The sequence below is a fragment of the Lathamus discolor genome, chromosome 1 (genome assembly GCF_037157495.1).
Source record: "Lathamus discolor isolate bLatDis1 chromosome 1, bLatDis1.hap1, whole genome shotgun sequence".
NCBI lineage: Eukaryota > Metazoa > Chordata > Aves > Psittaciformes > Psittacidae > Lathamus > Lathamus discolor.
In genome coordinates, this window is record NC_088884.1 from 35,110,725 (window position 1) to 35,134,981 (window position 24,257).

The following is a 24,257-nucleotide window of genomic DNA, read 5'->3' on the forward strand; positions in this document are numbered from 1 at the left end:
AAAGATCGACCTGTATGTTAAATATGACCACACTGTTTCTGTCACATATGTTATTTCTGTCAAACTGAAGTACTTTAAAAAGAAAGTCAATTGCTCTGCTGATCTTTGGATTTTCTAGGAAGGCCTCCAATTAGGCTCTAATACCGATGATTAATTTTCACTGATAATTTAAATTAGAAAACCTGAAAAACCTCAATTTCTGGCTCCCCAAATTAACAAGGGATTAACATTCTAACCTGCAAATACCCTTATTCTATGTAATATGAAGAATGATTGCTCCGGATCTCTACAGACCCAGTCATTTATTTAGGCAGCTATATATGAAATTAGGAATCTAACTTTAGGCACATGCATTTAAAATGTGACGCTTTTAGACTAGTACCTTTATCATAAAAAAAAAAATAAATAAAAATAACCAAACCAAAAAAGCTACTTTTTTTTTTTTCCCTCCTTCTAAAAATGCTAACTCCCACTATGTTGATTCAAGATGCGCAAGCTGAGTCTGCTAAGAAGGACTTCAAGTTTTTGGGGTCAAAATACTAGAAATTCAGTTACTTTAGGAATTTTTTGGCAGGAATAAACAAAACTAATAGCTGTACACTGCCTTTAAGTGATCTGATCCTATAATCATCAGTGTGTGCCTATGCATTTATATAGGCTGCTATCTTCAAAGACTACAAAAAAATATATAAAAATAAACTAACAAAACTACCCCAAGGATTTGCAGAACATGTGCTCCAACTTCTACTTTATCAAAGCTAGATCACAGAAACACTGCTATGGCTTTAGGGACAATATGTGGTAAAAAGCTATTTGCCTACTGTTAGCATTCATAATGTAGAAAATCTGTCTGCAGATTTCGCCTTCTAATTTTCTTCTAAATTTGCCTCAAAGGTTAATCTAGCCTTTTAGCAAAGCTTTACTTTTCTCATACAAACAGATGTCAGACTGTTTACACAGAGCAAGCCCAGTAAACATTGCTGTGGAAGCCTGCTAATGCGCAAAGATGTATGCTGCATTCTTGCTGGAGCTTCAAATGCCATCCCACAGATGCATGCATTCCCTTACTCTCTGTGTGCACATCCTTCGTGCATTGGGCAGCCCTGCAGTACTGGACATCACCATGCTATCATCTGGCCCAGAACAAGTAGCAGGGGCCAGGTCACTGCCAGAGTGAACATTTTAGAAAAGCATGGCAAAATTTAATAGAGCCTTAACTTAGGGTATGCTATATAGGTTAGCCTGCCCTAACTTTGTTCACAAGTTGGTTTGACCTGCAGTTTGTTCTACAATCAAATAAGAAAGATAGCTTGAGCTTGGCTTCCTGACCTTCGGAGGCCTGTCTGAACCTGTGATTTATGAGAAAATCAACTGTTTTCCCCCTAAATTGACAGAGATAAAATTCAAAAGCAGCCTTTCAAAACAGGCTGTCAAATCTTGAAATTGCAACTTATGGTACAGAAATGCTACATTCTTCACAGGGAACTGGCTGCTCTATGTAATGTTTGTAGCTCTTTTTGAGAAGCTCAGGCACACGCCTTAGTTGCAATACATTGTTTTAAACAATGATTTTGAGTCTCCTCAAAACTTAACATAACTTCCTGTTCAGAAAAAAGAAAAAAGAACACCCTCCCCCCCCAAAAAAAACCCAAACCAAAATAAAAATAAAAAAACCCTGTTAACTATCTGCTTAAATTTACTTAAAAATGAGTCTTATGGTTAGAATTAAGCAAGTGCTTTCCTTGATCAAATATGTTAAGCACATTTGCAAACTGCTGCCTTAGGGAAGTAGAGCACAGTCTTCTGCCCAGGACAGTTAAAGGTAAATCAATTAAAGCACAAACAATGAATGCCCACAGGTCTTTAAAGGCAGATACATTTCTAACTGGGTTTTCACTTCCAACTACCTTCAGCTGTGAGTGTGCCTGGCCAGCTGATTAGAAGATCTTTCCTTTTTTCCAAGTATGGACTGCAATGGAGGCTAGAGGAGGTATTTCAAACCAGTAATCTCTCTCTTTTGGTGCTTACTGCATGTTGTGGGAAGCGCTGTATTTATAAATTAATGAAGTTTTCATTCTCAGCAGAGAAAAGAATCTTTGCCAATCCAAAGCATGAGTAAGAGAAGGGGAGTAAATTAAAAGTATCACGTGTCATAGCCAATGTACAGCCTTTTGGAGTTTTTTTGTCTTATCTGGTGGAAAATCAGAAGCGCCTTGTATCCCCTTACTCTGGCTTTCTGTGCCAAAACATGACTGGAGTTGTAACTTTGGGACTTTTGCCATGAGTCACATCTCACCCAAAAGGGATACTCTGATAGGCACATGCCCTTTCTGCATTCAGAAGGTCTCATAGAATGAATTATCATTGAGAGTGGAAGACCGGTTGGGTGTTTGATAGTTCCTGTCATTTAAACTAATGTCTGCCTCAGATGAACATTCAACAAAAAAGTGTATCTAACACCTGGGATCAGCTCATTTGAAAGGGCACTTCTTTTCCCTCCTCCTTTGCTGTTGCCATGGCTGCCATCACAGAAGGACTTGGCCTCAGACACAAAATTACTCATGTAAGAAAAAGGCTATGAAAAATCCTGAGGTTTGAAAGTCACTCAAACCCAGTCCATATCAGTCCCAGCATGTTGACTTTTTGGGCAAATCAGAGGGCCCCTCTGTCACTAGCTCAGAGAGGAGCCAGCAAGAAATTTTGCAGGGGGTATATAGAGACCTGGAGGCTTCTTCAGGGCTTCTCCACCAGTGAGGACCCCAAACCTGGCTCCTGCAGGAATTAAGTGCCATCACACGTTTCACTGCTTTCTACTCCAGATGGAAGGTGAAAGTCTTAACCTGACATGTCTGCATCAGCTCAGAGTGCCATTGAAGGTAATTCTCAGAGTCCACCACCAAGGAAAAAAAGCAAATAAATAGTATTTTACTGCACAGACCATTCCTTCTCTGGGGAGAGGTGAAGAGAAGCAGCAAGCAATACATGCAATTCTTAACTACGCTGCTTTACATAATAAGGGAATGCAATCAGACACTAAAAGGAGCAGAGATTTTATTAAAACGAAGGGCTTTGAACCTACAGTTACCTACAGAAATAGTTGTGTTAGTGTTAATTACAGGACAAAAGGGATTTTTCTTTTTCATTACTTGCATTTTTTACCACTAATTAAAGCCTAACTTTTTTTTTCTTCTTTCAGTTTTCAATAGAATGAGCATGTAAGTCAAAATAAATATCTAAATCTGCTCATGACACAGTGCAAATGGCTTCTCTCTTCCCCACTGCATGCCCCAAATGGTGATACCAGAATGCTATGTGATACCCAAGGTGAAGCAAGGAAAAGTAAAATATTGACTAATCCCAATAACTCCTGCCTTTCAATGCTCAGCTGAATTCTCTATAGAGGAAACTTGCCTTGATGACTATAACTTACCTCTTCTCGATGTTCTTCTCCAGAGCGCTGAATATACCACCTAATAGAGGCTTGCTGGGACTTAGGAATACATTCCAGAAAAGTTGAATTAAATTCAATGCCAAAAATCACCTTTTCATCAGCAGTTTCATGACTAATGCCTGGAAAGCAAACATGGTACAGGAGATTAACCCTGACCTGTTTTTTAAAGCAATGGGAAAATAGCCTGATTCAGAACAGATGCTGTAAGAGTGACTGAATTATAAAAAAGCAAAAGGAAACTTAACTTTTAGCTTAAACTATAACTATGAAGGATTTAGAGGCGGTTGCTAACCTTCCTTTAGTGCAACTGGTTTTTAAGGAGGTCAATAAAATCTGTATCATGAGCTTGCTCTGTTTTAAAGTTGAGGCTTTCACCTTTGAGGAACTAAAAATCTGACCTGTGTTTTTCCCTTAAGTAACACAACTATTAAATCTGAGCTAAAGCTGCTAAATGTAGATTGTATGGTCTGGTTTGTTCATCCCAAACACTTTAAAAGAGTTACAAGGCTAAAGTAAACTTGAATTTACCTTCCTTCAGTATAATTTGAAATGCTCTGTAGTATGTTTCAGACCAAACACTGAAGGAGCCATGAACAGATCTGGGCTCAATTCTTGGCCTTCTGCAAACCTAAGGAAGTAATTTCTAATCTCTGCATCTCCATTTCCCTTTCCAGTCTGTCTTAGCTGTGTCTTATCAGCCTTACCATCAGACTAAAGCTGTTTCTTATACCCTGCCAATAACAGAAAGGAAGGTGAAAGCAGTGGCATCTCCTAAATCAAAAGTTAGCTCAACAACAAAATGAATACAATTTTGGAGAGCTTTTTCCACATAATAAGTACCTATATGAGATCTATAGAAAATTAAACTCTCTGCATTAAATACTTTTCTTCTATTTCACTGTGCCACTGAGACTTCAGTACAGCCAAACAACTTCATGCAGCCAATGAAGTCTCTGGGAGGGAATCTCACACAGTGGAGCACTGAATTTAAATAGCTTTTGGGGCCATAATGTTATTAATTATGGTAAATGGCATAAATAAGCCCAGAGCCTGGAGTGGCACAGGTCAGCTTCACAGTTTTATGGCACACAGGAGTGATCCTGAGCTGGATAGAATTTCTATTGGTGGCGCTACATCAGGGCAAAGGATTAATGCCAATTTCTGTGTTAAGTCATTTTACATTTTCTAGTAAAGCCACCTCTTCCAGTATCTCTTTATCCTTCCAAGAAAATGTGACATTGTCAGCCTTTCTGCTAGGTTTTCTATAACCTTGAGCTTTGCACAATCTCAGATACCACTGTTTGAAGAGCCATGCTAAGCAGCAAGCAAGTAAATTCTGGCCCCTGGGTATTAACAGCAGTTTTGTCGTTGACTCTAATGGAAATGCGATTTTACCCTGACACTTTAACTATGTCTGTAAGCACACATGTACAGTCAGAGCCCTCTGTACTGTGCAACAGACTTAAAGCTCTGATCCTGTGGTGAGCAGCTCCGGTTTCTGCACTGACTCATGCCGAGATCTGCAGCAGCCACCCAGCATCACAGCAGCACAAAAATAACCAGAGATCAATGGGAAGCGGTGGCTCGTCCCAAATCAAACGTTCAGCACAGCAATACAATCAATACTGTTTTGACTGGGTTGTTCACTTTAATAAGAAGCTAGAAGAGCCCCAGACAAACCCAAGCTTGGTTTTGAATGCTTTTCATTTATTTTACGCTGCCGCAGAGATTGCCGCGTAACCGCAGGATTTCATACTGACAGTGCTCACTGTAAGAGAAGTGCTGCAGTTGCCAAAGGAGCAAGCCAGACCCTTTGGCATCTGAAAAGAGGGTGTGGGAAAAGGAGGGGGAAGACGACAGGGAACTGGAGGGTAGGCTCTTGTTAATAACAGGAGTGTTTAAGTAGCTGTGGGGAGGGGAAGGGGCTGGTTTGGCAAGCTGCAGTCTGTCCTTGGGACTCGTGTCAAGTGTATGCAGCAGGAGGGGAGAAGATGGTGTGTTCCCCATTCACCCTTATGGGTTTCCTTGTGGAATTATCTCCCCAGTTTCTGCATGAAACATCACACACATCCCATTAGCTACTTGTAGGGATGTGTGTGATGTTTTAGCATCAGGGCCACATCTCCCTCCCCTGGGTGAGTGATGTGGAGGGTCTCCCATAAGGGATGAGAGGGTGCCGTCCCACAATGGCTGTCCCTTATCATCTCAGCTCTGCAAATTTAACTGCTGGAGGGGTACTGCATGTGAAGCGTGGGAAAGATAACGGCTTTAATGGTGTTATTCTGTCAAGCACAGCAAGTTTTCACAGACATGCAGAGACTCTCACAGCAAACTTTGTTGTCAAAGCAACAAAAAGCAAGAAAGGTGCAAAGTACTCACTGTCTTCTACATCCCAGCACTGTGCAACAGGGTCTCCATATTTGACGTCTTGCCTTCTGGCTCGCCTGTGGGAAGAACATGCAAACTTGTAACACTTCAGGCATAATTACTGGAATTCAACAACAAAATACAGAGGAGCTCAGCAGATGTGGACTTGCATGGCTCCCACCCTACTGCTGACAATTACAGTCTTAACTAAAACCAGCCTCACCCTCAAAGCAGCATGTGGCCTAGAGAGATTTGTACAACTGACATCAAGAGAAGGGCCTGTGATTTGGGAAAACCACTAGGAGGGGAAAGAGAAAAAGGAAGAGAAAAAAGCCTGCCTAGAATATAAAGTGTGTGCTATAGTGACAGAAAAAAATCATCTAAACCTGCTTTAAGAGCATGGGGCATACGTCTCCTGGTGGGGTGGACTGTCTTGGAAATCACAGAATCACAGAATAGTTAGGGTTGGAAAGGACTTTAAGATCATTCAGTTCCAGCCCCACTGCCATGGGCAGGGACACCTCACACTAAAATTCGGAAATACCTGAAAACATCCTTAATGATGTAGGTCATGAAAAAGATCTGAGGTTCAACAGGTGATATTCAAAACTGAGCTCAGGATCAGCCCAAGATAATACTGACTAGTAAACCAATCATTAGAATGAAGAGAGAAAAGCTTATGTTTTCATTATGTAACTAACAACTGGCAAATCTGATTAATCTTTATGGACAGCGAAAACGCTTGAGAATGGTCTGAGATGGTCTGCTCCTTTCCACAACTAACTTGCCTTCTCATCTCTGGCGATTTAGTGTAATTTCAGAATAAGAGCATTAAAAAAAAAAAAACAAAACAAGAAACTCTTCCTCTGGATGATTGCATTTATCTTGCATTTATCTCCCAAGAGCTACAAAACCAAGTTTGTATTTTAATTTTTTAGTAGAAGGATTGAAGACTGGTTCCTCCCTTAGAGCCACACTGAAGATAACACAAGTGAGACCTCCTGTGTGCGCAGCAGTGCCTCATCAGGACAGCAGGTTCCCAAGGATGAGCTGTCCCCTTGAGTGAAAGCTGTAGACATGCTGGAAGCACAGGCTGCTACACAGAAAAAAACCATTCAAGCAACTGATCCACTGGAGGATTCCCAAGGCCACTCACCCATTCTTTATTTTTGAGCCACAGACTTTTGGCCTTCCCACCAAACTGCACATCTGTTAAAAACCATGGACCATCAATCTCCACGTCCCAGCCCACCTCAGGCTTCAGCAAGCCTCATGTGTCACTAACTTTGCAGTGAGCCTGAACACTTGCTTTTCTCCTTTCATTTATGCCTCTCTGAATTTAGTTTGCTTTGGCTTTGAGGGAAAACACATAAAGTTCCTTGACACCATGACAGGATGACCTATGAGTCATTAACTTCAATGGTTTGTCTAATTGCTCTGGTCCCAGCCCTGCAGCCCCTAAGGCAGAAAGTATCATTCCAGAGCCTGAGCTCAGACAGCAACCTCCCTGCAAGAATTGCTGTCAGGAAGGCTTCGTCCAAAGAGGAATGGAGAGGCTCTGAAGCATGCGGCTCAATGAGAGCTCAGAGCTCCAGCTAAATCAGCCCCAAATCATCAAGAGACACATGTAGCAGCTTGGGTACTGCACTGCTAAAGCCTGCAGCACGCTCTCTCTCCATGCAGATTCATGCTGCTGTCCTAGCTGGTGGATACAGAAAGGTCAGAGGAAACTTCTTTCACTGTGGAAAAACTACTCCTGATGTGGTCAAATCACAGTACGTAATCTCTGTCTCCCTCTCATGGCTACAGCACAAATATAACTGTTTGTTTAAATCACGGAATTAGATGTATTTCATTACTGTCCACTCTGGGATACTATATTAAACTCTACTTCGTAACTATGGTGGTGCCCTGTGCAATAGTCAGAAGTTTAAGAGAGGTTTTTGCATCTTGGGCAGTGTTAGCCACAACCTGGACCTCCATTTAAGGATCTCATGCCTTACAGCATTCAGCATAAAAAAGGAAAGTGATGGATTTATGTTGTTAGTTGCCATAGCTGAGTCACTGTAATACAGACTTGAAAAAAACTATGCTGTCTTCACAGTTCCTTGAGCACAAGTGTGTAACATGGCCAGAGTATGATCAAATTTTAAGGGAAATGACATGCTAAGTAAAGGTAACACATTCTGATTAGGAACATCAAAAATTCTTGCAAGCAGCAAGATCTCTTACATCATGTTGTTGTTTTGGTTTTTTTTTTTTTTTTCCTTACCTTTTGGAAGTGGGGGCATATCTGGAACATGAGTTTCCATCCCAGGCACAGTATGGGTCTCTGGCAAGGCAGCAGTCTGCACAAGCCTTCCCATACGTGTGACATCTGTGTAGTGAGAGCTGAACCAATCCATCCCTGGAACCAATGTACAATTGTTGCTGCAAATCAGGCAAAGCAAATGAATTAGGAGTGTTCTCCGAGCAGCCTGTTTAAAAAGTTCCCTTCTTCAGTGCCATGCTTAAAGACTTTCAACCTTGTCCCACATTTTACAAAACAAGGGAGAATTCCTCCTTTACCATAAAATGTTTCTCAGGGCTCAGTGTGAACTGGTCAGTCCCCACCCATCCCTGACAACATGGCAGAGAGGAAAGGAGACTGCACTACTGGAAAGATGCTGACACTCAACACCCTTACACCTTTGGAATTGTGCTGTAATAAAAAGCCAGAAACCAAACCATGGAAAGAATGGTTCAATAACACATTTGAAAAACAGGAGCTGGATAGCCATGACATGAGGGAATCTGGGAACTAAGGATGACCTTGTGTCAATAAAACTTCATCTTCTGCTTCTTATCCTTAGGTAGGATGAGGATAATATTACTCCCCTCTCTCCCCAGTGTGTGAGTAGATTGCCTGTTGAGACAAGGGTGGTCCAAGCACTTGCTGTTGAGCTGGAGCTGGCTCATGCAATACTTCCAGCTGGCCTGCCACCTTCTTTCAGAGGAGATGGGACCCAGCTGTGCTGTGCGTGCCTGAATGGCAAAATACCTCCTTCTGTGTGAGGGAGTTGTGTTGTGCCGGAGCTGCTCCGGCCACTTCTGCAGGGCAGGGAGGGATGGCTGTGGTGTCATGCTGTCTCCCAGACATGCACGTAGCCATCATAGAGCTCCTGGATGCCATAAAACTGTTTCCCATGGGGAGATTCCCAACAGGGACTGGCTTGTGTGCTGCCAGGATTGGACCACCCAGATTTAGACTGCAATTTTAGAGGAGGGGGGACTGGGTTTCACTCTGTGTGCACACAACTTTTAGCACAATGAGGCCCTGATCTCTCTTGGCTACTAATAAAAATAACAACAAGAATAGTAATAATAATTTATTACTAGATTGTAAAGAGACATGTATTTCTAGTGTCCAGAAAATGAATGTGCATTGACTTCACTCACAAATCCCACTACCATATGACTAAAGATGTGTTTCCATGAATAATTACCAGCTTGGGTAAACAAATTACTGTTTGTAAGCAAACGTGAATTAGGCAGGCAAACAAATTCAAACATATCTCCTTCTTTCCAGATATATTTTAAGAGCCATCCATGGAAAGCTTGGCCAGTGAGTAGCAGGCATCACCTGAAAACAACAAGCTGAGTGTTCAGTGTACCATATATCCTGCAGTAATTAGACAAGCTCTGTGATTACCTGCTTCTGAGAGATCTCCATGGTTGAGATAAACGAAGGGTGCTGAAAAATGAATAAAGGAGGTGCATTAGTTCAGACATTCTCTGTTCTCAGTGAAAAAGAGAGCAGAACTTAACATACAAAAATCAAACAAAATTACAGATTCATTTGCTTGGTTTAAACAAAAAACAGAAAATCACTAAATTCATGCTTTCAAAAATAGGTTCCATAAATTTTCCCTGCTACTTATGAAGCAACTGGCTTCAATTCTCAGGGTCTGCTATCTACCCCATCCTGGGGACTAACAACGAGCCTTCATACCAATTTAAGATCTTATTAAGGACTATTTGAAAGGCTTAGATGGCACTTAAGGGATACATAGGCAGATCCCCTGCATCAGGATGTGAGAGACAGTGAAATTTTTGCCAGTGAGTGATGTAAGAACAGGACAAAGCTCAGGGGATTATCTATTGCCTAATAGAAGATGATTAATCTAAGCCTATTGTTTAATGCTAATATAGTCTGAGGAAATAAGGGATGTTTTTCAGCCCTTCACTCCCTTCAATTTTCTGCATTCAAAACCATAGAGGTAACAGTTATGGATGTTACCAATAGGAATGCAAAGGAATGTCTGCTGAGCAGAAAAAAGAAAACAACTTTTTTTCATTTTAAATATGATATGGTATATTTGCCCTTGACGTTATGCTTAAAGAATGCAGCAATTCGGTGCACATACTGAAACTACTGATTACTTGGCAGGCTACTGAATAATCTTGGTGTTTTCTGAGTGATATCTATAACTGATGTCCAAGACAGTGCGAAGAAGCCTTTAAATTAAAGTTTCATCACACACATATCAAAAGACATATGGAGAAATACATTATTTGAAATAATTATTAAAGATCCTTTCCTTACACTTGGAGAACACTCTCTAAGTCCCAAATTCATTTATTTACTGGGGACAAAAAATTCTGGCTTCTGGGTATGAACTCATATGGCACATAGGAGAAAGTAATCAGAATGCCAGGAATGTAGGTAAATTTTGATGAAAAAGCAAGGTGAAAAGTGAAGAAGAGCTATACAGCATGAGAATAAAGCAAAGTGAGAATGCAAAGAAGAACCTAATAAATTGAAAAGAAAATTGGTGGGGAAGACATAAGTCTCCATCTTCCTATTGCAATGGTATGTCCACATCAGCTCCCTCACCAGCAATGAGGTTAATCAGAAATTGTGCCTGTGCAACAGAAAGGAAGTTGGGCTTTTTACGAACTCTATTCATGAAGAAGTCATTGGAACTAGCAGGGCCCCGGTTACTTTTTGTCTTTTTCACTCAGCCAGAATAACCAAATGAAAACAGTCAAAACCACTGAGTCAGCCTTTACCAATAATCAAAACTAACTTTGCTTTATTTCTTTATGTTTTCAGTCCCTAAAGTCATTATCGTAAAGAATCTCTCTGCATCTGTGGAATTTTGTTTGTTTGTTTGTTTTAAACCAATTATAATTTTACAACAACAGTCCCAAAGCTGAGACAATAGAAAAATTGGCATTAAAATTAAAATACAGCTAATAAAAAAACTGGGGCTCATAATAAGATTTCCAACTAGAAAAGTCAGGATAAATGAGACTGTCTATGAGTTTGAAACATCATGGTCTGTTTGTTTCTGGACTTTTTTCAATTCACTTACCCTAAGAATACCAAGGCATTTAAAAATTTACATAGCATCCCTCTGGAAACTTGAACTAGTTCCAGTAAACAACCAACCAGACAGACAAAGCCAGTTTGGGCCTTTAAGTCCCCTGAATATTATTTAATTGATGTTGCAGCTGTTAATGCTTACCTTGAATATCTGCAGCTCTTCCAGGACCACCTCCTCCTTAGTCCACTTTTCCTTTGTGATGCTCACAACTTTCAGGACTGTGCCTATGTCTGAAATATATATTTATCATGTAAACCCCACAGCTGTTTCAGTACATATCTGCCACTTAATTTCATGCCCTGAAGATAAAGATAATGCATCAAGGATGCAGCCTTCAAACAATGTCTATCCCTATCTGCATCTATTGCTATCTGTGTAACTCTATATAATGTGTTTCTGGTTTTACTGTATGGCTGAGCCAGGACAATTGCAGGCTACTCCCAGGAGGGACTGTCTAACTCTCCTGCTACACAAACATACAAACAGAGACAAGCACATCCATGCTTTCGGATAGAAGTTTCCACAGATTTCCTGATAAAGAATTGGGGCCCATCTGACCCTAAAGAGATTCAGCTTAGAGGACTAAATTGTCAGAAAACTAGTTCCTCTCTTTTATAAAATTAATTTTCATCAAGTATAGCCCCTTAACCTGAAGTAGGTTTTATTTTAAAGTGGAGAGTTGAGCAATGCACTTTTAAAATTTATCTTTGAATTTTAGGGAAATTTTTGAACAAAATCTCATTTCAGCATCAAAATCTTAATTTAATCATTAGAGAAATTACTTTTTTAGAGTTGTTTTTTAAAATTAAATCTATTCATCAATTTTAAGCTGAATTCCTGCTTGGTGAAAAAAAAAATAGCTGCTTGTTTAATCTCAGACCATTGCATATTGGTGAATTTTGAATGGCCTTAAAAAGAACCCTTAAAAACTGCTCAGGGGAAGCAGGCTGGGTGCTGGGATGTGCACAGCTTACACTATGCATAGTATCGAAATGACGAAAAATAACACATTATAATAGAAAAATGAGATTTTTCCATCTTGTTTTCCCAAACTACTGAAGATCATATTACCAATCAAAGCCAAAAGTATTTGTTTGCCTTACATATTAGAGCTCTTGTTTGTTTGTTTGACATAAATGCCAAAGCCTGCAGATGTACAAGCTGGCTGTATACATTCAAACATATAATAAACTTCTGATCTGCTATTCAAAATCTCCTGGGTGATTTGGTTTATCTAAATTCAGACTCTATATAATATTTGAAATTTTATCTTTCGGTTTATTTTTTTTCCATTGGACAAGTTTAGAGGATAAAATAGAACAAAACCATGTGCTTCTGGAAAAGAAAACTCACTTTTAAGGAAAGCACTGCAAGACAAGAATCTGCATATTATGGAGTGCCACCTAGTGACTGCACGGTACATGCTGTCCTTGACATCTCTCAATCCGAGGGTTTACCCTGGAAGAATTAGCATTGGTGCTAGGTTATAACAGTTAACCTGGGAGTATTCCAGTTGCTGATCTCTCAATATAATTTTATTCCTATGACAGATTTTATAGTGGAGGATAGCAAACATCTGAAAGCAACTTCTACAGCCACTAAAAGAATGCTTTGTTAATTTTAACAAGTAAAGTCATCTTTTCAGGCAGCTAAGTTTTAAATTACTTTTCCTCACTTTTATCAGAACAAAAGTATGTTTTAGTGAGTACTCCCAACCCCTGTGCATCTCACTGCTCGGGAATGTGCTCCCTTTCCTTCTCTGTTGGCTGTATTAAAGACTGCATTCAGAAAGCAACAAGGATTTTCCATCATCACAGCTAAAGTTTATTCACAGCCTTCTCAGGCAGCAGGGAAGCAAACAGCACTTTAATGCTTTTTTTATGAAACTGTGTTTTTCTCTCTGACACCACTGCATATGACTTGCAGGGATCATACAGGGCCTTTCACACTGTCTTTTTTTTGGAAGACAGAAGAGTTGTGAGAGGGATTTAGCTGAAAAACCTTAATGGCCCAAGAGAAAGGCTATCTCTGAAGTCACGTATGTGATAAGGCGGCTAGGAAGTTCTTGAAGGCTGAGACAACCCATACTTTATAAGAGGTGATGCTTTGTGACAATTCACTCCTTTTCCCAAATCACTTCAGAATATCTATACCTATCAAACTACTTGCTATGACACCAAATTTGCTTATAGGCCAGATAAAATTTTGTGCATTGGGGTACCTACAGCATTGGGGTAGGATTCAAACAGAAATCTTAATTTCCCTGCAGCTCATGGCAGGAGCTCATCCACCACCCCTGAATAAACCTTTTCACCTGCATGCACCCTAGTTTCACCTGCTGTGAGATGAGGATAATAGCAATGACTTCCTTATTATTGCATTCAGATCAAATAATAAGTGCTTTATAAGACCTATTGCTAGTGAAAGAAAGTCAAATTGTGTATTAAGAACAAGAAATTCCAGTGAAGTAAGATGGTAGATTATTACTTCAGAAAAGTTATGAATAGGTATGTTAATATTTCTTATCATACCGTGCTGCTAGGTGATTCATACAGTGATCCTACATTTAATTACTATGATAACATTAGGCATTTTCCTAAAGGCATATAACTATCATAACAATGTAAATAGATACATAATTATCCATAGAAAAACTGCAAAGCAGGTCTCTTCCCTCACAGAATAGTTTAACCTCTCTCTGTTCAATCCTAGTTCTTTTGTTTGGAACTGTTCATGTTGCTATGTTTTATCTTTAAAAGCATTTAGGTATAATTTTTGCCTTAGGATCAATTGTGAATCTTCCTTAGCTGTTCAGTGTCACATGAGATTTAAGTACACTGCTGGTAACAGGAGGTACTCCTTGAAGTTAAGGTAATTTTTTTTCCTTTTAACTGAATATTGATATTCTGCTAGCAGTAATTAGAGGAGACTACCAGGTAACTTAAAGACAGGTACTGAATGGTACTCAGAGGGTAAGAAAGTTCAGGTACTCTGACCCTGAACTAATTTATCACCTAGGGACCAGGAAGCATTAATATCATGGTAGTGTCAATCTTTTGAGCTGACAAATTAATATAATCTTAGGATTTCCATGAAGACCTGGCACAGAACCAGAAGCATCTAAATGCTTCTTGAAGCTGCATGTGTAGGAAACGTGTTAATCAACGGGTTTATTCAGGACCTCCTGGAGTAAAAGTATTCTCAAAGGATTGTGGTCTGTGTAGAATGATAGTGGAAGTCATCTCTCATACCTGTTCCTAGGAAAATTACATCGTATTGCCCATCCTCTGCCATGACGTGATCCACCACGATCTGAGTTAGACGATAGTCCACATTGATTCGAGTAAAAACTGGTCCTCCCGTCACTGGGTACACAGATTTGTACATCAGTGGATGACGTTTGATAAAGCTAATGACTTCATCAGGAAAGTCTCTGGTAGACTTTATGAGCGGATCATAGGTTTTGCTTGGACACTGAATGGAAGAGAGACCACAAGATACATGGAATATTAGGAAAGAAGTACAAGTACTTAGTAGGTTGGATTGTGTAGTAGGAAAGCTGCCTGGTGCTGATCAGCTGTATTGGTTTGTAAAACTCATTTGCCACTGGCTGGTAATTTGATTTACAAGTGAAAAAGCTCATTTTTTACTAGAAATCAAAGGAGCACACTAGCAGTATGTGCTCCTCTGGTTCTTCAAAGGGTCATTTTCACCCCCATTTCTCCTCTCTCTCTCCTCTTTTCATCTTTTACCTGTCTTCAAAAGCTCTTCCCCTTCACTTTCCATTATCCTGCTCCCACTTATTCTCCTTTATCTTTTAAAACCAAACTTGTTACTTTATTTCATCTCATTTTTATCGCTAATCAGAATTATAAATCTTCCATTCCTTTTAGTCATATGCCCATATCTGCAATTACCTATATGCAAGCTTTGAAGAAGAATTCTTACAGGCTTTTCTCCTTTCTCAGTCAGAGATTTGATAACCTAAATTAAAACTTAGAAGAAAGATGAAATTCCTTAGCTTCTCTAAGATGCTCAGGAAAAGAAGACAGCATTAGTACATCTCTTTGATACTAGATAAAATGTGAATTAGTTAATGTTTATTGCATTAACATCTCTTTAAACACAAACTACTAAAAACTACACTTTTTTTTGAGTTTTGTTACCAAATTTTCTTTAAGACCATAGGCAAGATGCCTTATGTTTCTTGATCTAACAGTGTTCCTGAAGAAAGTGTGAGGCATGCCTTAATATTCATACTGCTACCACAACTAATGAAAACACATTATTATTATTACTATTATTACTATTATTACTATTATTACTATTATTATTAACATTCAAGCAGTACATTCAGTACTGCGATGCACTTTGAACCTTTTTTTTTTCTTCCATCACATATTGGAGCCAGCAAAATATAGCCATAAAAAATCTAAAAATATAGTAAAATATCCATTTTTTTCTTTAAATACTTAGAAACTACTACTTGTTTATAATACCATAGTAGATGCCAAAAGTGCAGGATTTTTTGAAAATGTGGTGTTATGAATAAGTAACAAATTCGATCCATATTCAAGTAGAAACCAACTTTTCTGTGAGGACACTTGCAAAGCCAGTAAGAAATCAGGCTGCTCAATGATTTTTCTCATCCCAAAGCAGCACTTGGTCACCTTTACTTCATTTTTCAAAAGCAAGCATTTTTTAAAACTGGAGCAAATCTCATGATAGGCTCAGTACATTTGCAACTGATTTCACCTCCTCGTCCGCTACTACACTCGCAGGCAAAGTATCACGGTTTATATTTTAATCAAGTTTGGAGTGAAGGAGACCTGCTACGCTGCTTAGCTTTCATGCAGTTAAATTTGCTGCACGCTTAGCGAACGAGCGCGGGTATCAGTGCAAAGGACTCTCAACAGCAAGACTAGAGTGCCCTCCTGTGGCTACCATGGGATAACACCAAGTGTTTAAAGTGCGGGATCTTCTCACACATCAAAGTTTATCTGCTTTTTGTATTTCTGCTCCTCATATTGAGGTGGAGTTTATGCCCTGTTGATGCTATGAGACAGAATTGGGGAAGAGCCTCACCAGCATGCCCCAATGTTACACTAACGGCTTGATTCCTCTTGGCAGGTGTGCTTAGAGTTACTGTGGCAGAAGGCCCTGGTAAATGCTTTAACTATTTTCATTTTTCCAGACTGAAACACCGCTATCTATCTTTTCCCTGTATATAGTCTGCAATCAGAGACCATAACTTTGCAGTGAACTGCACCTCCTACACCTCCCACACCTCTCATTTATTTAAGAAGGCAGATTCTCCAGATGATCCCTGTAGTTCATTATTTCTCAGACGTGACTTTCCCTCCTTATCCGTATAACTTAAACTCTTGCCCTGACCCATAGCTCAGCTGCTGCAGCATCCTTTTCTCTGTCTTTGAACAGCACAGTTTCATCCTCTTCTGGTCCAGACAACTGCTACAGCTGTCACCCCTTCAGACACTTCCCTGGTGTCACTCATTTGTTGCTGGGGTTTGCTCCCCACTCTGTTAGATCTATACTGACAAACTAATAAATTCAGCTGTTCCTTTTGGCTTACAAGGTAAGTTAGTTCTCACACTTCTTGCCTGAATACCACTCACAAACCTGTCTCTTCAACCTCCTTTAAATTTTTCCTTTTTGTGCCTTCTGGGGTGAGCCTAGCAACATATTTGCAAGGTCAGTCATGTTGGTGACCCGTCAAGCTCACCCACCTATCTCTGTTTTCCTTCCCATGGCTGTTTGCATCTCTCTTCCATCCATGTTTTACATTTAGTCTCTTACCTGAGTCAGAGACTGCTTCTTTTTGAACCTGAAGTATTTAGGTGTATATTTAGTTAATTAGTGTTAATGGGGCACTACAAATCCTGGATGATATTACTAAGATGAATTGGAAACACTAGTACAGTTGGTGACACCCCTTTACATATATACTGTTGATTGCTTCTTTAACAGTTTTTAACTAAGTAATCCTTGTGTTTCCTGCTAGGTGGAGCCATAACACAGTCTGTGAAGAAAGAAACGTGATGTCCTGGGTTCAGCAGTAGCAGTCGTTTTTCTCCTTCTTAGTAGCTGGTGCAGTGCTGTGGTTTTGACTTTCAGCCTGGGAACAGTGCTGATAACACCCATGTTTTTAGTTGTTGCTAAGTCATGTTTAGTCTGACCAAGGACTTTCTGAGTCTCATGCTCTGCCAGGGAGGAGGCGGAGCTGGGAGAAAGCAGAGACAGGACACCTGACCCAAACTAACCAAAGAGGTATTCCATACCACAGCACGTCATGCCCAGTATATAAACTGGGGGCAGTTACCTGGAAGGGTTAGATCACTGCTCAGGTCAGGCTGGGTATCAGTCGGCAGATGGTGAATGGTTGTATTCTCTTCCTTTGTTATTTCCCTTATCATTATTATTATTATTATTAATTATTATTGGTGGCAGCAGTAGTGGTTTGTGTTATACCTTACTTACTGAACTGTTCTAATCTCAGTCCGTGGAAGTTACATTCTTTCGAATCTCTTCCCCATCCCTCCGGCAGCAGCGGGGGGAAGACAGCGAGAGCTGCATTGGCTGACTGGGCTTAAACCACGACATGTGATTAAATAATGCCTTCGCAGGCAATGCCTGCAGTTAGGAGAAAGTTAAGATTTTCTGAAGTTGGTCTACAGTCCTCTTTCATAGCTAGTTTTGACAGAGAAGACTTTAGTTCACGTTCCCAGTTTGACATGTTCAATCTATGGTGCCAGTCAAGGGCTTGTGGTTAGGATTTATTCCACTATGTAAAGTTTGACATTATGCAAAACATTTGCATTAGGAACAGCACACATAGCACCAGGTTTTCACCGTCTGTTGTTCTTTTCTTGGGCTTCAGGAATGAACATTTCCCCTCACTTTTAGAACAACAAAGGTCTAAGTCTTCGCCACTTGTACCAGAATTAGACCTCAAAACCCCAAATTATTTCAAAACTATGTTTATCTTTGCATGTGTTGAACAAAAGTTTGTTGGAATCAATAGAAACACATGTACTTTAACTGCCTTTGGACCAAAAGTTTTCCTCAATTTATTCTATATAGGATGAGAAACAAATTTACTTCTTCACTTTCCCAACCCATGCACTAACTCTCTTCCCTTCACTGTGTACTAGAGGTTGATTTTTGCTTATATGTGCATTTTCTGTGGTTCATGTTTTCACTTGCTACTTCGAGTTACAGTCTGTGTCTTCTGGAAATTTGCGATTGCTCACCTATTCACAGCTCAATCCCAGAAATCCATTTCTATGTGAAAAATTCAAGTAGCCCCATGGGTCTTAAAGATGTCCCAGACTTTTGCCAAAAATGCATCAACAGAGGAAGATGAGAGCAATGACATCACTTAGCTAAAATCCACTAGGATAAAATGTCTAACAATATGGAACTATAAAGTTGTTACAGCAATCCCAGAGGCCCAAACCCTACCATGCATGATATAGGGAAATCTTTGCCAGCTTGTGCAGCTAATTTAGTAGAAACAAGGACTAAAGGTCTGATCCAAAGATCCATTTGAGTCAACAGGGCCTTTTCCAATTACTTCAGTGGGCTTTGGATCCCATCCATGACCACCAAGAACAGCTGGGCAGGTGTGACCCTGTTATGCTTGGCCAAGGGAGCTATTTCCAGAGGCATCACTCACTGTGGCATGATGGACAGACCAGGGGAATGAAAAATTTATTTTGGCCACCCTTTGGCAAAGTCCTCAGACAGCTGTTTAAAGCTCTGTCCACCCATCATGTCAGAACAATTCCTGTGGGCTTGTGCTTCCTTTCATAGCAATCAATAGGATGTATGATGGTAAATGCTGTGCGGCCAAGTGGGTGAGTGAAGCAGCCTTTCACCTCTGAGTTCACATCCTGTTGCATGTCTCATGATAACGATACCGGTGTTCTCTGCCCAGTTCACAGGGGGCATTTATTCACATCATCGGCACCAGATGCTGTCTCAGATATGCGTCATCTCCCACTGGAGACAATAAGTGATTTGCATTCATATCAAATGTCATAGTAGTAGGTTAGCATGTATGTTTCATGCAGACAACAAGAGAACCTGGCTCCATAAAAGTTCTCATAACACCATCACTGTGCTTTTCCGGCATCTTCTGCTTTTGCAACAGGGTGGTATTTATCTCACCTGACCTAGGTCCTTATCTTGTATGTGCGTGAACTGCACAGAGGAGGTCCCTATCTCTTTCTGATAGAGAAGTCTAAACAACTAGCTCAGATTTGATGCTTTTCTTCTATATAGCTGACATCACATTAAATTAGTAAACTTAGTATTGATAGATAAGAATGCTATAATAAAATTATTCATCATATAATTATTTCTTCAGAGGTTGCTTAGGCCTTCACTGTCTTGAATGATAACGATACAAATATACACATTAGGAAATTAAAAGAAAACCAAACCAAAAAACTGAAACCAAAACCAAATAACAAAACAACAGAAGTAGAGTTGAAAGTGCTAAGTGTATTCAACTGTTGTACAAACCCTGTGGCACAAACCTTGTAAAGTATCAACTCAATATTTACTTAAGGTTTTTCCAGTGCCTTCTGTGTGATCTCTATTTGACAATAATCACTCTGGACTAAGTCCTGATCCCAGATGATCTACAAAGATGCCTTTTATTCCCTCACACCTTTTATTTGTATCAAAATGTAATCAGGAGGTGGTAAATTCAGATTAATCTTTCTCAAATAAAAGAAAACACACACTAATTTAGCAACACCTCACATATGTAAACTTTTCTTTTTTCACTTGTCTTATTAAATTTGCAGCTTAGCAGAGTGCTGGATCTGTAGATCTCGCACAATACTGAGACATATGATGTGACTGTGTTAACATTATGCGGGAACCCCAGCCAAGATTTTCAAAAGCTGGTGCCAGAAGTTGGGCTCCTAAATAAACCTCCAATTTGCCAAAATGCATAGTGCTTCACACCATCCAGTGAAGTCAGTAAGAGCTGCTGGATCTAACACCTATTAAAATTGTGACAATTATTTGGGTATGTAAAAGCTATGTGGTATGCAAAAAAATATCCTTTTTGTTTAATTTTGCATCTTTAGTTCAGCAGTGCTGTTCCCTACTGACAATTCTAAACCAGAACGCTGTTCTCTGTGAGCTTCAAAAGGGTTTCTCTTTCCAGTGTGTTGAAAATCACAGTTTAAAACTGACTTGTCACACTGAGCCTTAGACACACTTAACAATGAAACTCAAACACCCATAGGCTAGATACACAACAGGGTCTTGATAATACTGAGTGCAGTAGGCGTCTGCTTGGTGGATTTTCCAATGTCCAGGCTGGGAATTTTTATGAATTTCACAAGGAGAACTAAGTGCCATATCAGCAAGTCACTCTCTTGGGAGCATCTGAAGTAGCCAGTGCAAAACAGTAAGGAGTGAAATATTTCTTAAATCTCTCCCATACTGGAAAATTAGATGCCTTAGTCTGGGCTTCCCTCCTAAAGGAGGTGTTCCTCTAGTTTAACTATGTGGACCAGAGCCATCCTAGGAGCTACTTGCTCCTTCCTGTTGAAGGTGTTTCCTTTTTCATGGGATAATTACCTCTCAGCTTAGCCAAAAGTAGTAAGAATGTTGCCCAGATGTTAATCAGGAAGGGAGAAGATCTGTTTTCCACTGAAAAGCTTTCTATTTTATGCTAAATGCCATAGAAACCGGAGCACCAGACCTTCCCTCAGAGGGAATGAATTAACCACGTGGTCCTTTTCTCCCAAGTTCTCAGTGAATGAATATTTAACTAGCAAGAAGATAAGGCCTGGTAGTCAGCATTCCTCTCTGACGTAATGTAAAGTCTTCTAAGCTGTAAATAATTTTCCTTATCACTGATCCCTCAAGCAAAAAGCAGAGAAACAGATGAACTACCTTCAACTAGTCACTTCTGTGTTACATTGGGACCTCCCACACACCCAACACATTGAATTTTATTTGTAGAGTTTATAAAAAAATGCAAAGTCCTGAGGATTTAAGACATAAGACTGAAGACTGGTATGAGCTTCAGAGATGCCCAGAAGGACTTCAAAAAATGGGGTATTATAGGTTTATGATCTTCTGAGGTTTAGACGACAGCTGAGAGATGACTCTCAGGGTAGGCACTTACATGCCATTGGAGATTCAACTGTAAGGCATTCTGAAGATGAAACCTGGGTTCCTCAGTGTCCTAAATACCGCCTGGCTTCTTCTCTCTGGTATTATCAAGGTGACACAATACATTGTGCATTTGGAGATGTCTGCAAGAAGCCTTAGTACTTCTCAGTGGGATGGATGAGTTATGCCAGAGGAACTGGGCACTCAGCAGGGAGACTTGCATTCTAACCATACTCAGAGGAAGCCTGGAAGTGGCCATGGGAGAGGGGAATAAGTCAGGTTTTGCAGGAGACAAACAGCAAAATCTTAAATGGAATCAACCTCACTTAACTACCACAAGAAAAAGCACAAACAAAACAAACAAGCAAATCCCTACAAAAATATATTGAAGCACCTTCTTTTTTTTATAACATAGAGTTTGCATCCACTGAATGTGCAAGATTTGTTCTACCCTGTTCTACTGCTTGTCTTCAGCACTTTGTACTGTTTTTCCACTTAACACACCTGTGTTGTTCACAGAAAAGGCTGATATAAGACAGCATTAATCTGAAGCTAACTGGGTTGAGACCAGCTAGGTGAGTGAATTTGACTTTGCAGGTGGCACTTTGTAATTCTCTGCTGGTCTCTTCCAGCAGGAAAGGTGACTGGGTTCACGGAGTTTTGAAAGGCTACTAGGAGCTGAAAGGTGATTCATGCTGGGGAGAACAGGTTGGTAAGTAACAGGAGGTGGAGGAGGCTCTCTCATGAAAATAACCCCATAAAGTGAAACATTTCACTTAATTAAGCAGACCCATTTACAGTGGGGAGATCAAAGGAGAGAGGAATTGGAGAAGCAAAGAATGCACTCCATCCCATAAAAGATCAGGTGAAAGAGGAAGATAAGTTTGAAAATAACAAGGGAAATCTGTGCAATCCTCAATGTTTTATGAAGAAACCTATTAAAGCGGCAAAACTAACCAGATGGGAGGACAGGGAGAGACTTTTTGGCAGACAGTATTTCTCTGTGGCTCAGCCAAATCCCAAAGGGATGGACACCACACCTCAATCAGCCCATGCAGTAAATTAGCGAAAGAAATAACGGAAGGGGTTTCACTGAAGAGTGAGAGAAAAAGATATACGGAGAGAAAAAGATGAAAAAGATCACAGCAGAATCTGAGGGCTTGTAAGAGAGCTTCTTTTTAAAAAGAAATACACAAAGAATTAAGGAGCTCAGAGCCATTTTCAGATCTGGAATGGAAAGATGTGAGACTTCAAATGGACAAAAGCAATGTGCTGTTTCTTCTTGTAGCTAAAATGACTCAGACTGCAAGAATCTTGCTTTGCTGATGCAGATCTTAGTTTTGAACCTTTGGGAAATCAGTTAGTAAAGTATCTAGATCTACCAAAAATATTTGGTGTTGCCTTGGATAGAAGTTAAGAGTCCTATGTTCTGCAGTAGATCAGTCTCAGTATTACTCTTTAGTGTATCTTTAAACATTGATTTCCTCTAAAAATCTGATCATGAATGAAAGGAGGATGACATCAGAACTTCCATATGAGGACTAGGAGTTGATGAGTTGCTCTGATAGTGCAATGGTTACAGCTAAAATACTTTTCTAGCTAAATAAGCTAGAAATGTGTTGGGTTTTTTTACTCCTAAATCACTGAAAATCTTGTTCAGATGCCTTTTATGATTACTGGGAGGGCATTATGAAACTGTTTCATGACACAGAACACACTTTAAAGAAAGCCCTTGAGATTTCTTTATCAACGGGTAGTTTCATGGGTGAAACCCTAACAGACTGGAAAACAACTGGATATTTCATCTGGGTACAGATATGCAAGTCCAATTTTTAAACAGCCATAGAAGAAAGAGCAAAAGCTTCCTTGGCTTTCAAACTGCCATTTGTGTCAGGGCTGCCTGCTACATGTTCCTTCTGTCTCCTTTTCCAGCTTCTAAATTGAAATAGATTTGAAGCTTTGCCTCTGTTTAATTTCTATTATTTCCACTTGCTGTTCAATACTGCTGGAGAAGTTAGTAGCAAAAGAGCTGTATATTTTGCAATGGCAATGGTGTTGGATTGTGCCGGAGATCCCCAGTCACCCTGCTTGGTGGTCTCCTTAAGACGGCAGAGGGCAGGCAGACCACACTGCATCACCAGGGCCAGACAGGCAAAGTCTCCTTCTGCCTACACACCGCCCAGCATTGCGAAGGCATGATATCATGGTCATGTTGGGAGTTTATCTGTGACACAAATTGCCACAGGAAGCATTTTGTCAAAATTTCAATATCAAAGTGGTCACAGCCTCTACAGTGAACAGCTTTATTTACTTAGGAGATAAAAGCAGCTGAGCAGAAAGTTAAATTAGGGTAAGCAGTCTCCTGCTTCTATATAAATGCTGAAAGGAAGTCAATGCCTCTCTCAAAACTAAACATCAAAAGAAACGCATTTCCTAGTATAGCCATTTTTAGACTTCGACAGTGACTTAAAATACAAGAAACACAAAATCAGGGCACAGCTGGCAACTGTCACGTAGGCAACACTTAGGTAGAGCTGAAATTTCAAAAATGTTGCAGTAACTTCAAAATGAACAGATTATCCCTCTTTGACTTTGTCCTGAGCATTCCTGAACCACCTCTTAGCCAACAAGAAACAGTGAAATTAAGGAAGAACATTTCAGTGTTCACATGGCAATGTTCTGCAGGGGTATATAGCATGCTGTTACTTTTCCCTGTCTTTGAGCACTGTGCTGCTTTTTCAGATCCCAGCCTAAATCTCTTCATATCCAGAGATTTGGGATAGCCCTTTATGATTCCCTGTACTAAACTACTGTTGCAGTTCAGCCCCACTAAGAAAAAAGGTAATTAACTATGCAGCAATACATTTACTTCATCTATATAGCAATTATTACGCATATTTTTCTTCTGA

The 24,257-nt window shown here is 39.9% G+C and overlaps 1 protein-coding gene across 5 annotated transcripts in view; it reads right to left on the reverse strand.

The window, feature by feature from the left end:
- Positions 1 to 24,257, reverse strand: part of SEMA3D (semaphorin 3D) — a 145,850-nt gene that overhangs the window by 13,142 nt on the left and 108,451 nt on the right. For all 5 annotated transcript variants that reach the window (XM_065667276.1, XM_065667292.1, XM_065667304.1 and 2 more), the window contains exons 12-17: positions 14,439 to 14,661; positions 11,329 to 11,417; positions 9,510 to 9,551; positions 8,091 to 8,248; positions 5,831 to 5,895; positions 3,431 to 3,570 (exon numbers count right to left, since the gene is read on the reverse strand). In XM_065667276.1, the coding sequence (XP_065523348.1) occupies positions 3,431 to 3,570; positions 5,831 to 5,895; positions 8,091 to 8,248; positions 9,510 to 9,551; positions 11,329 to 11,417; positions 14,439 to 14,661 (717 nt within the window). The remainder of the gene's footprint in view (positions 1 to 3,430; positions 3,571 to 5,830; positions 5,896 to 8,090; positions 8,249 to 9,509; positions 9,552 to 11,328; positions 11,418 to 14,438; positions 14,662 to 24,257) is intronic.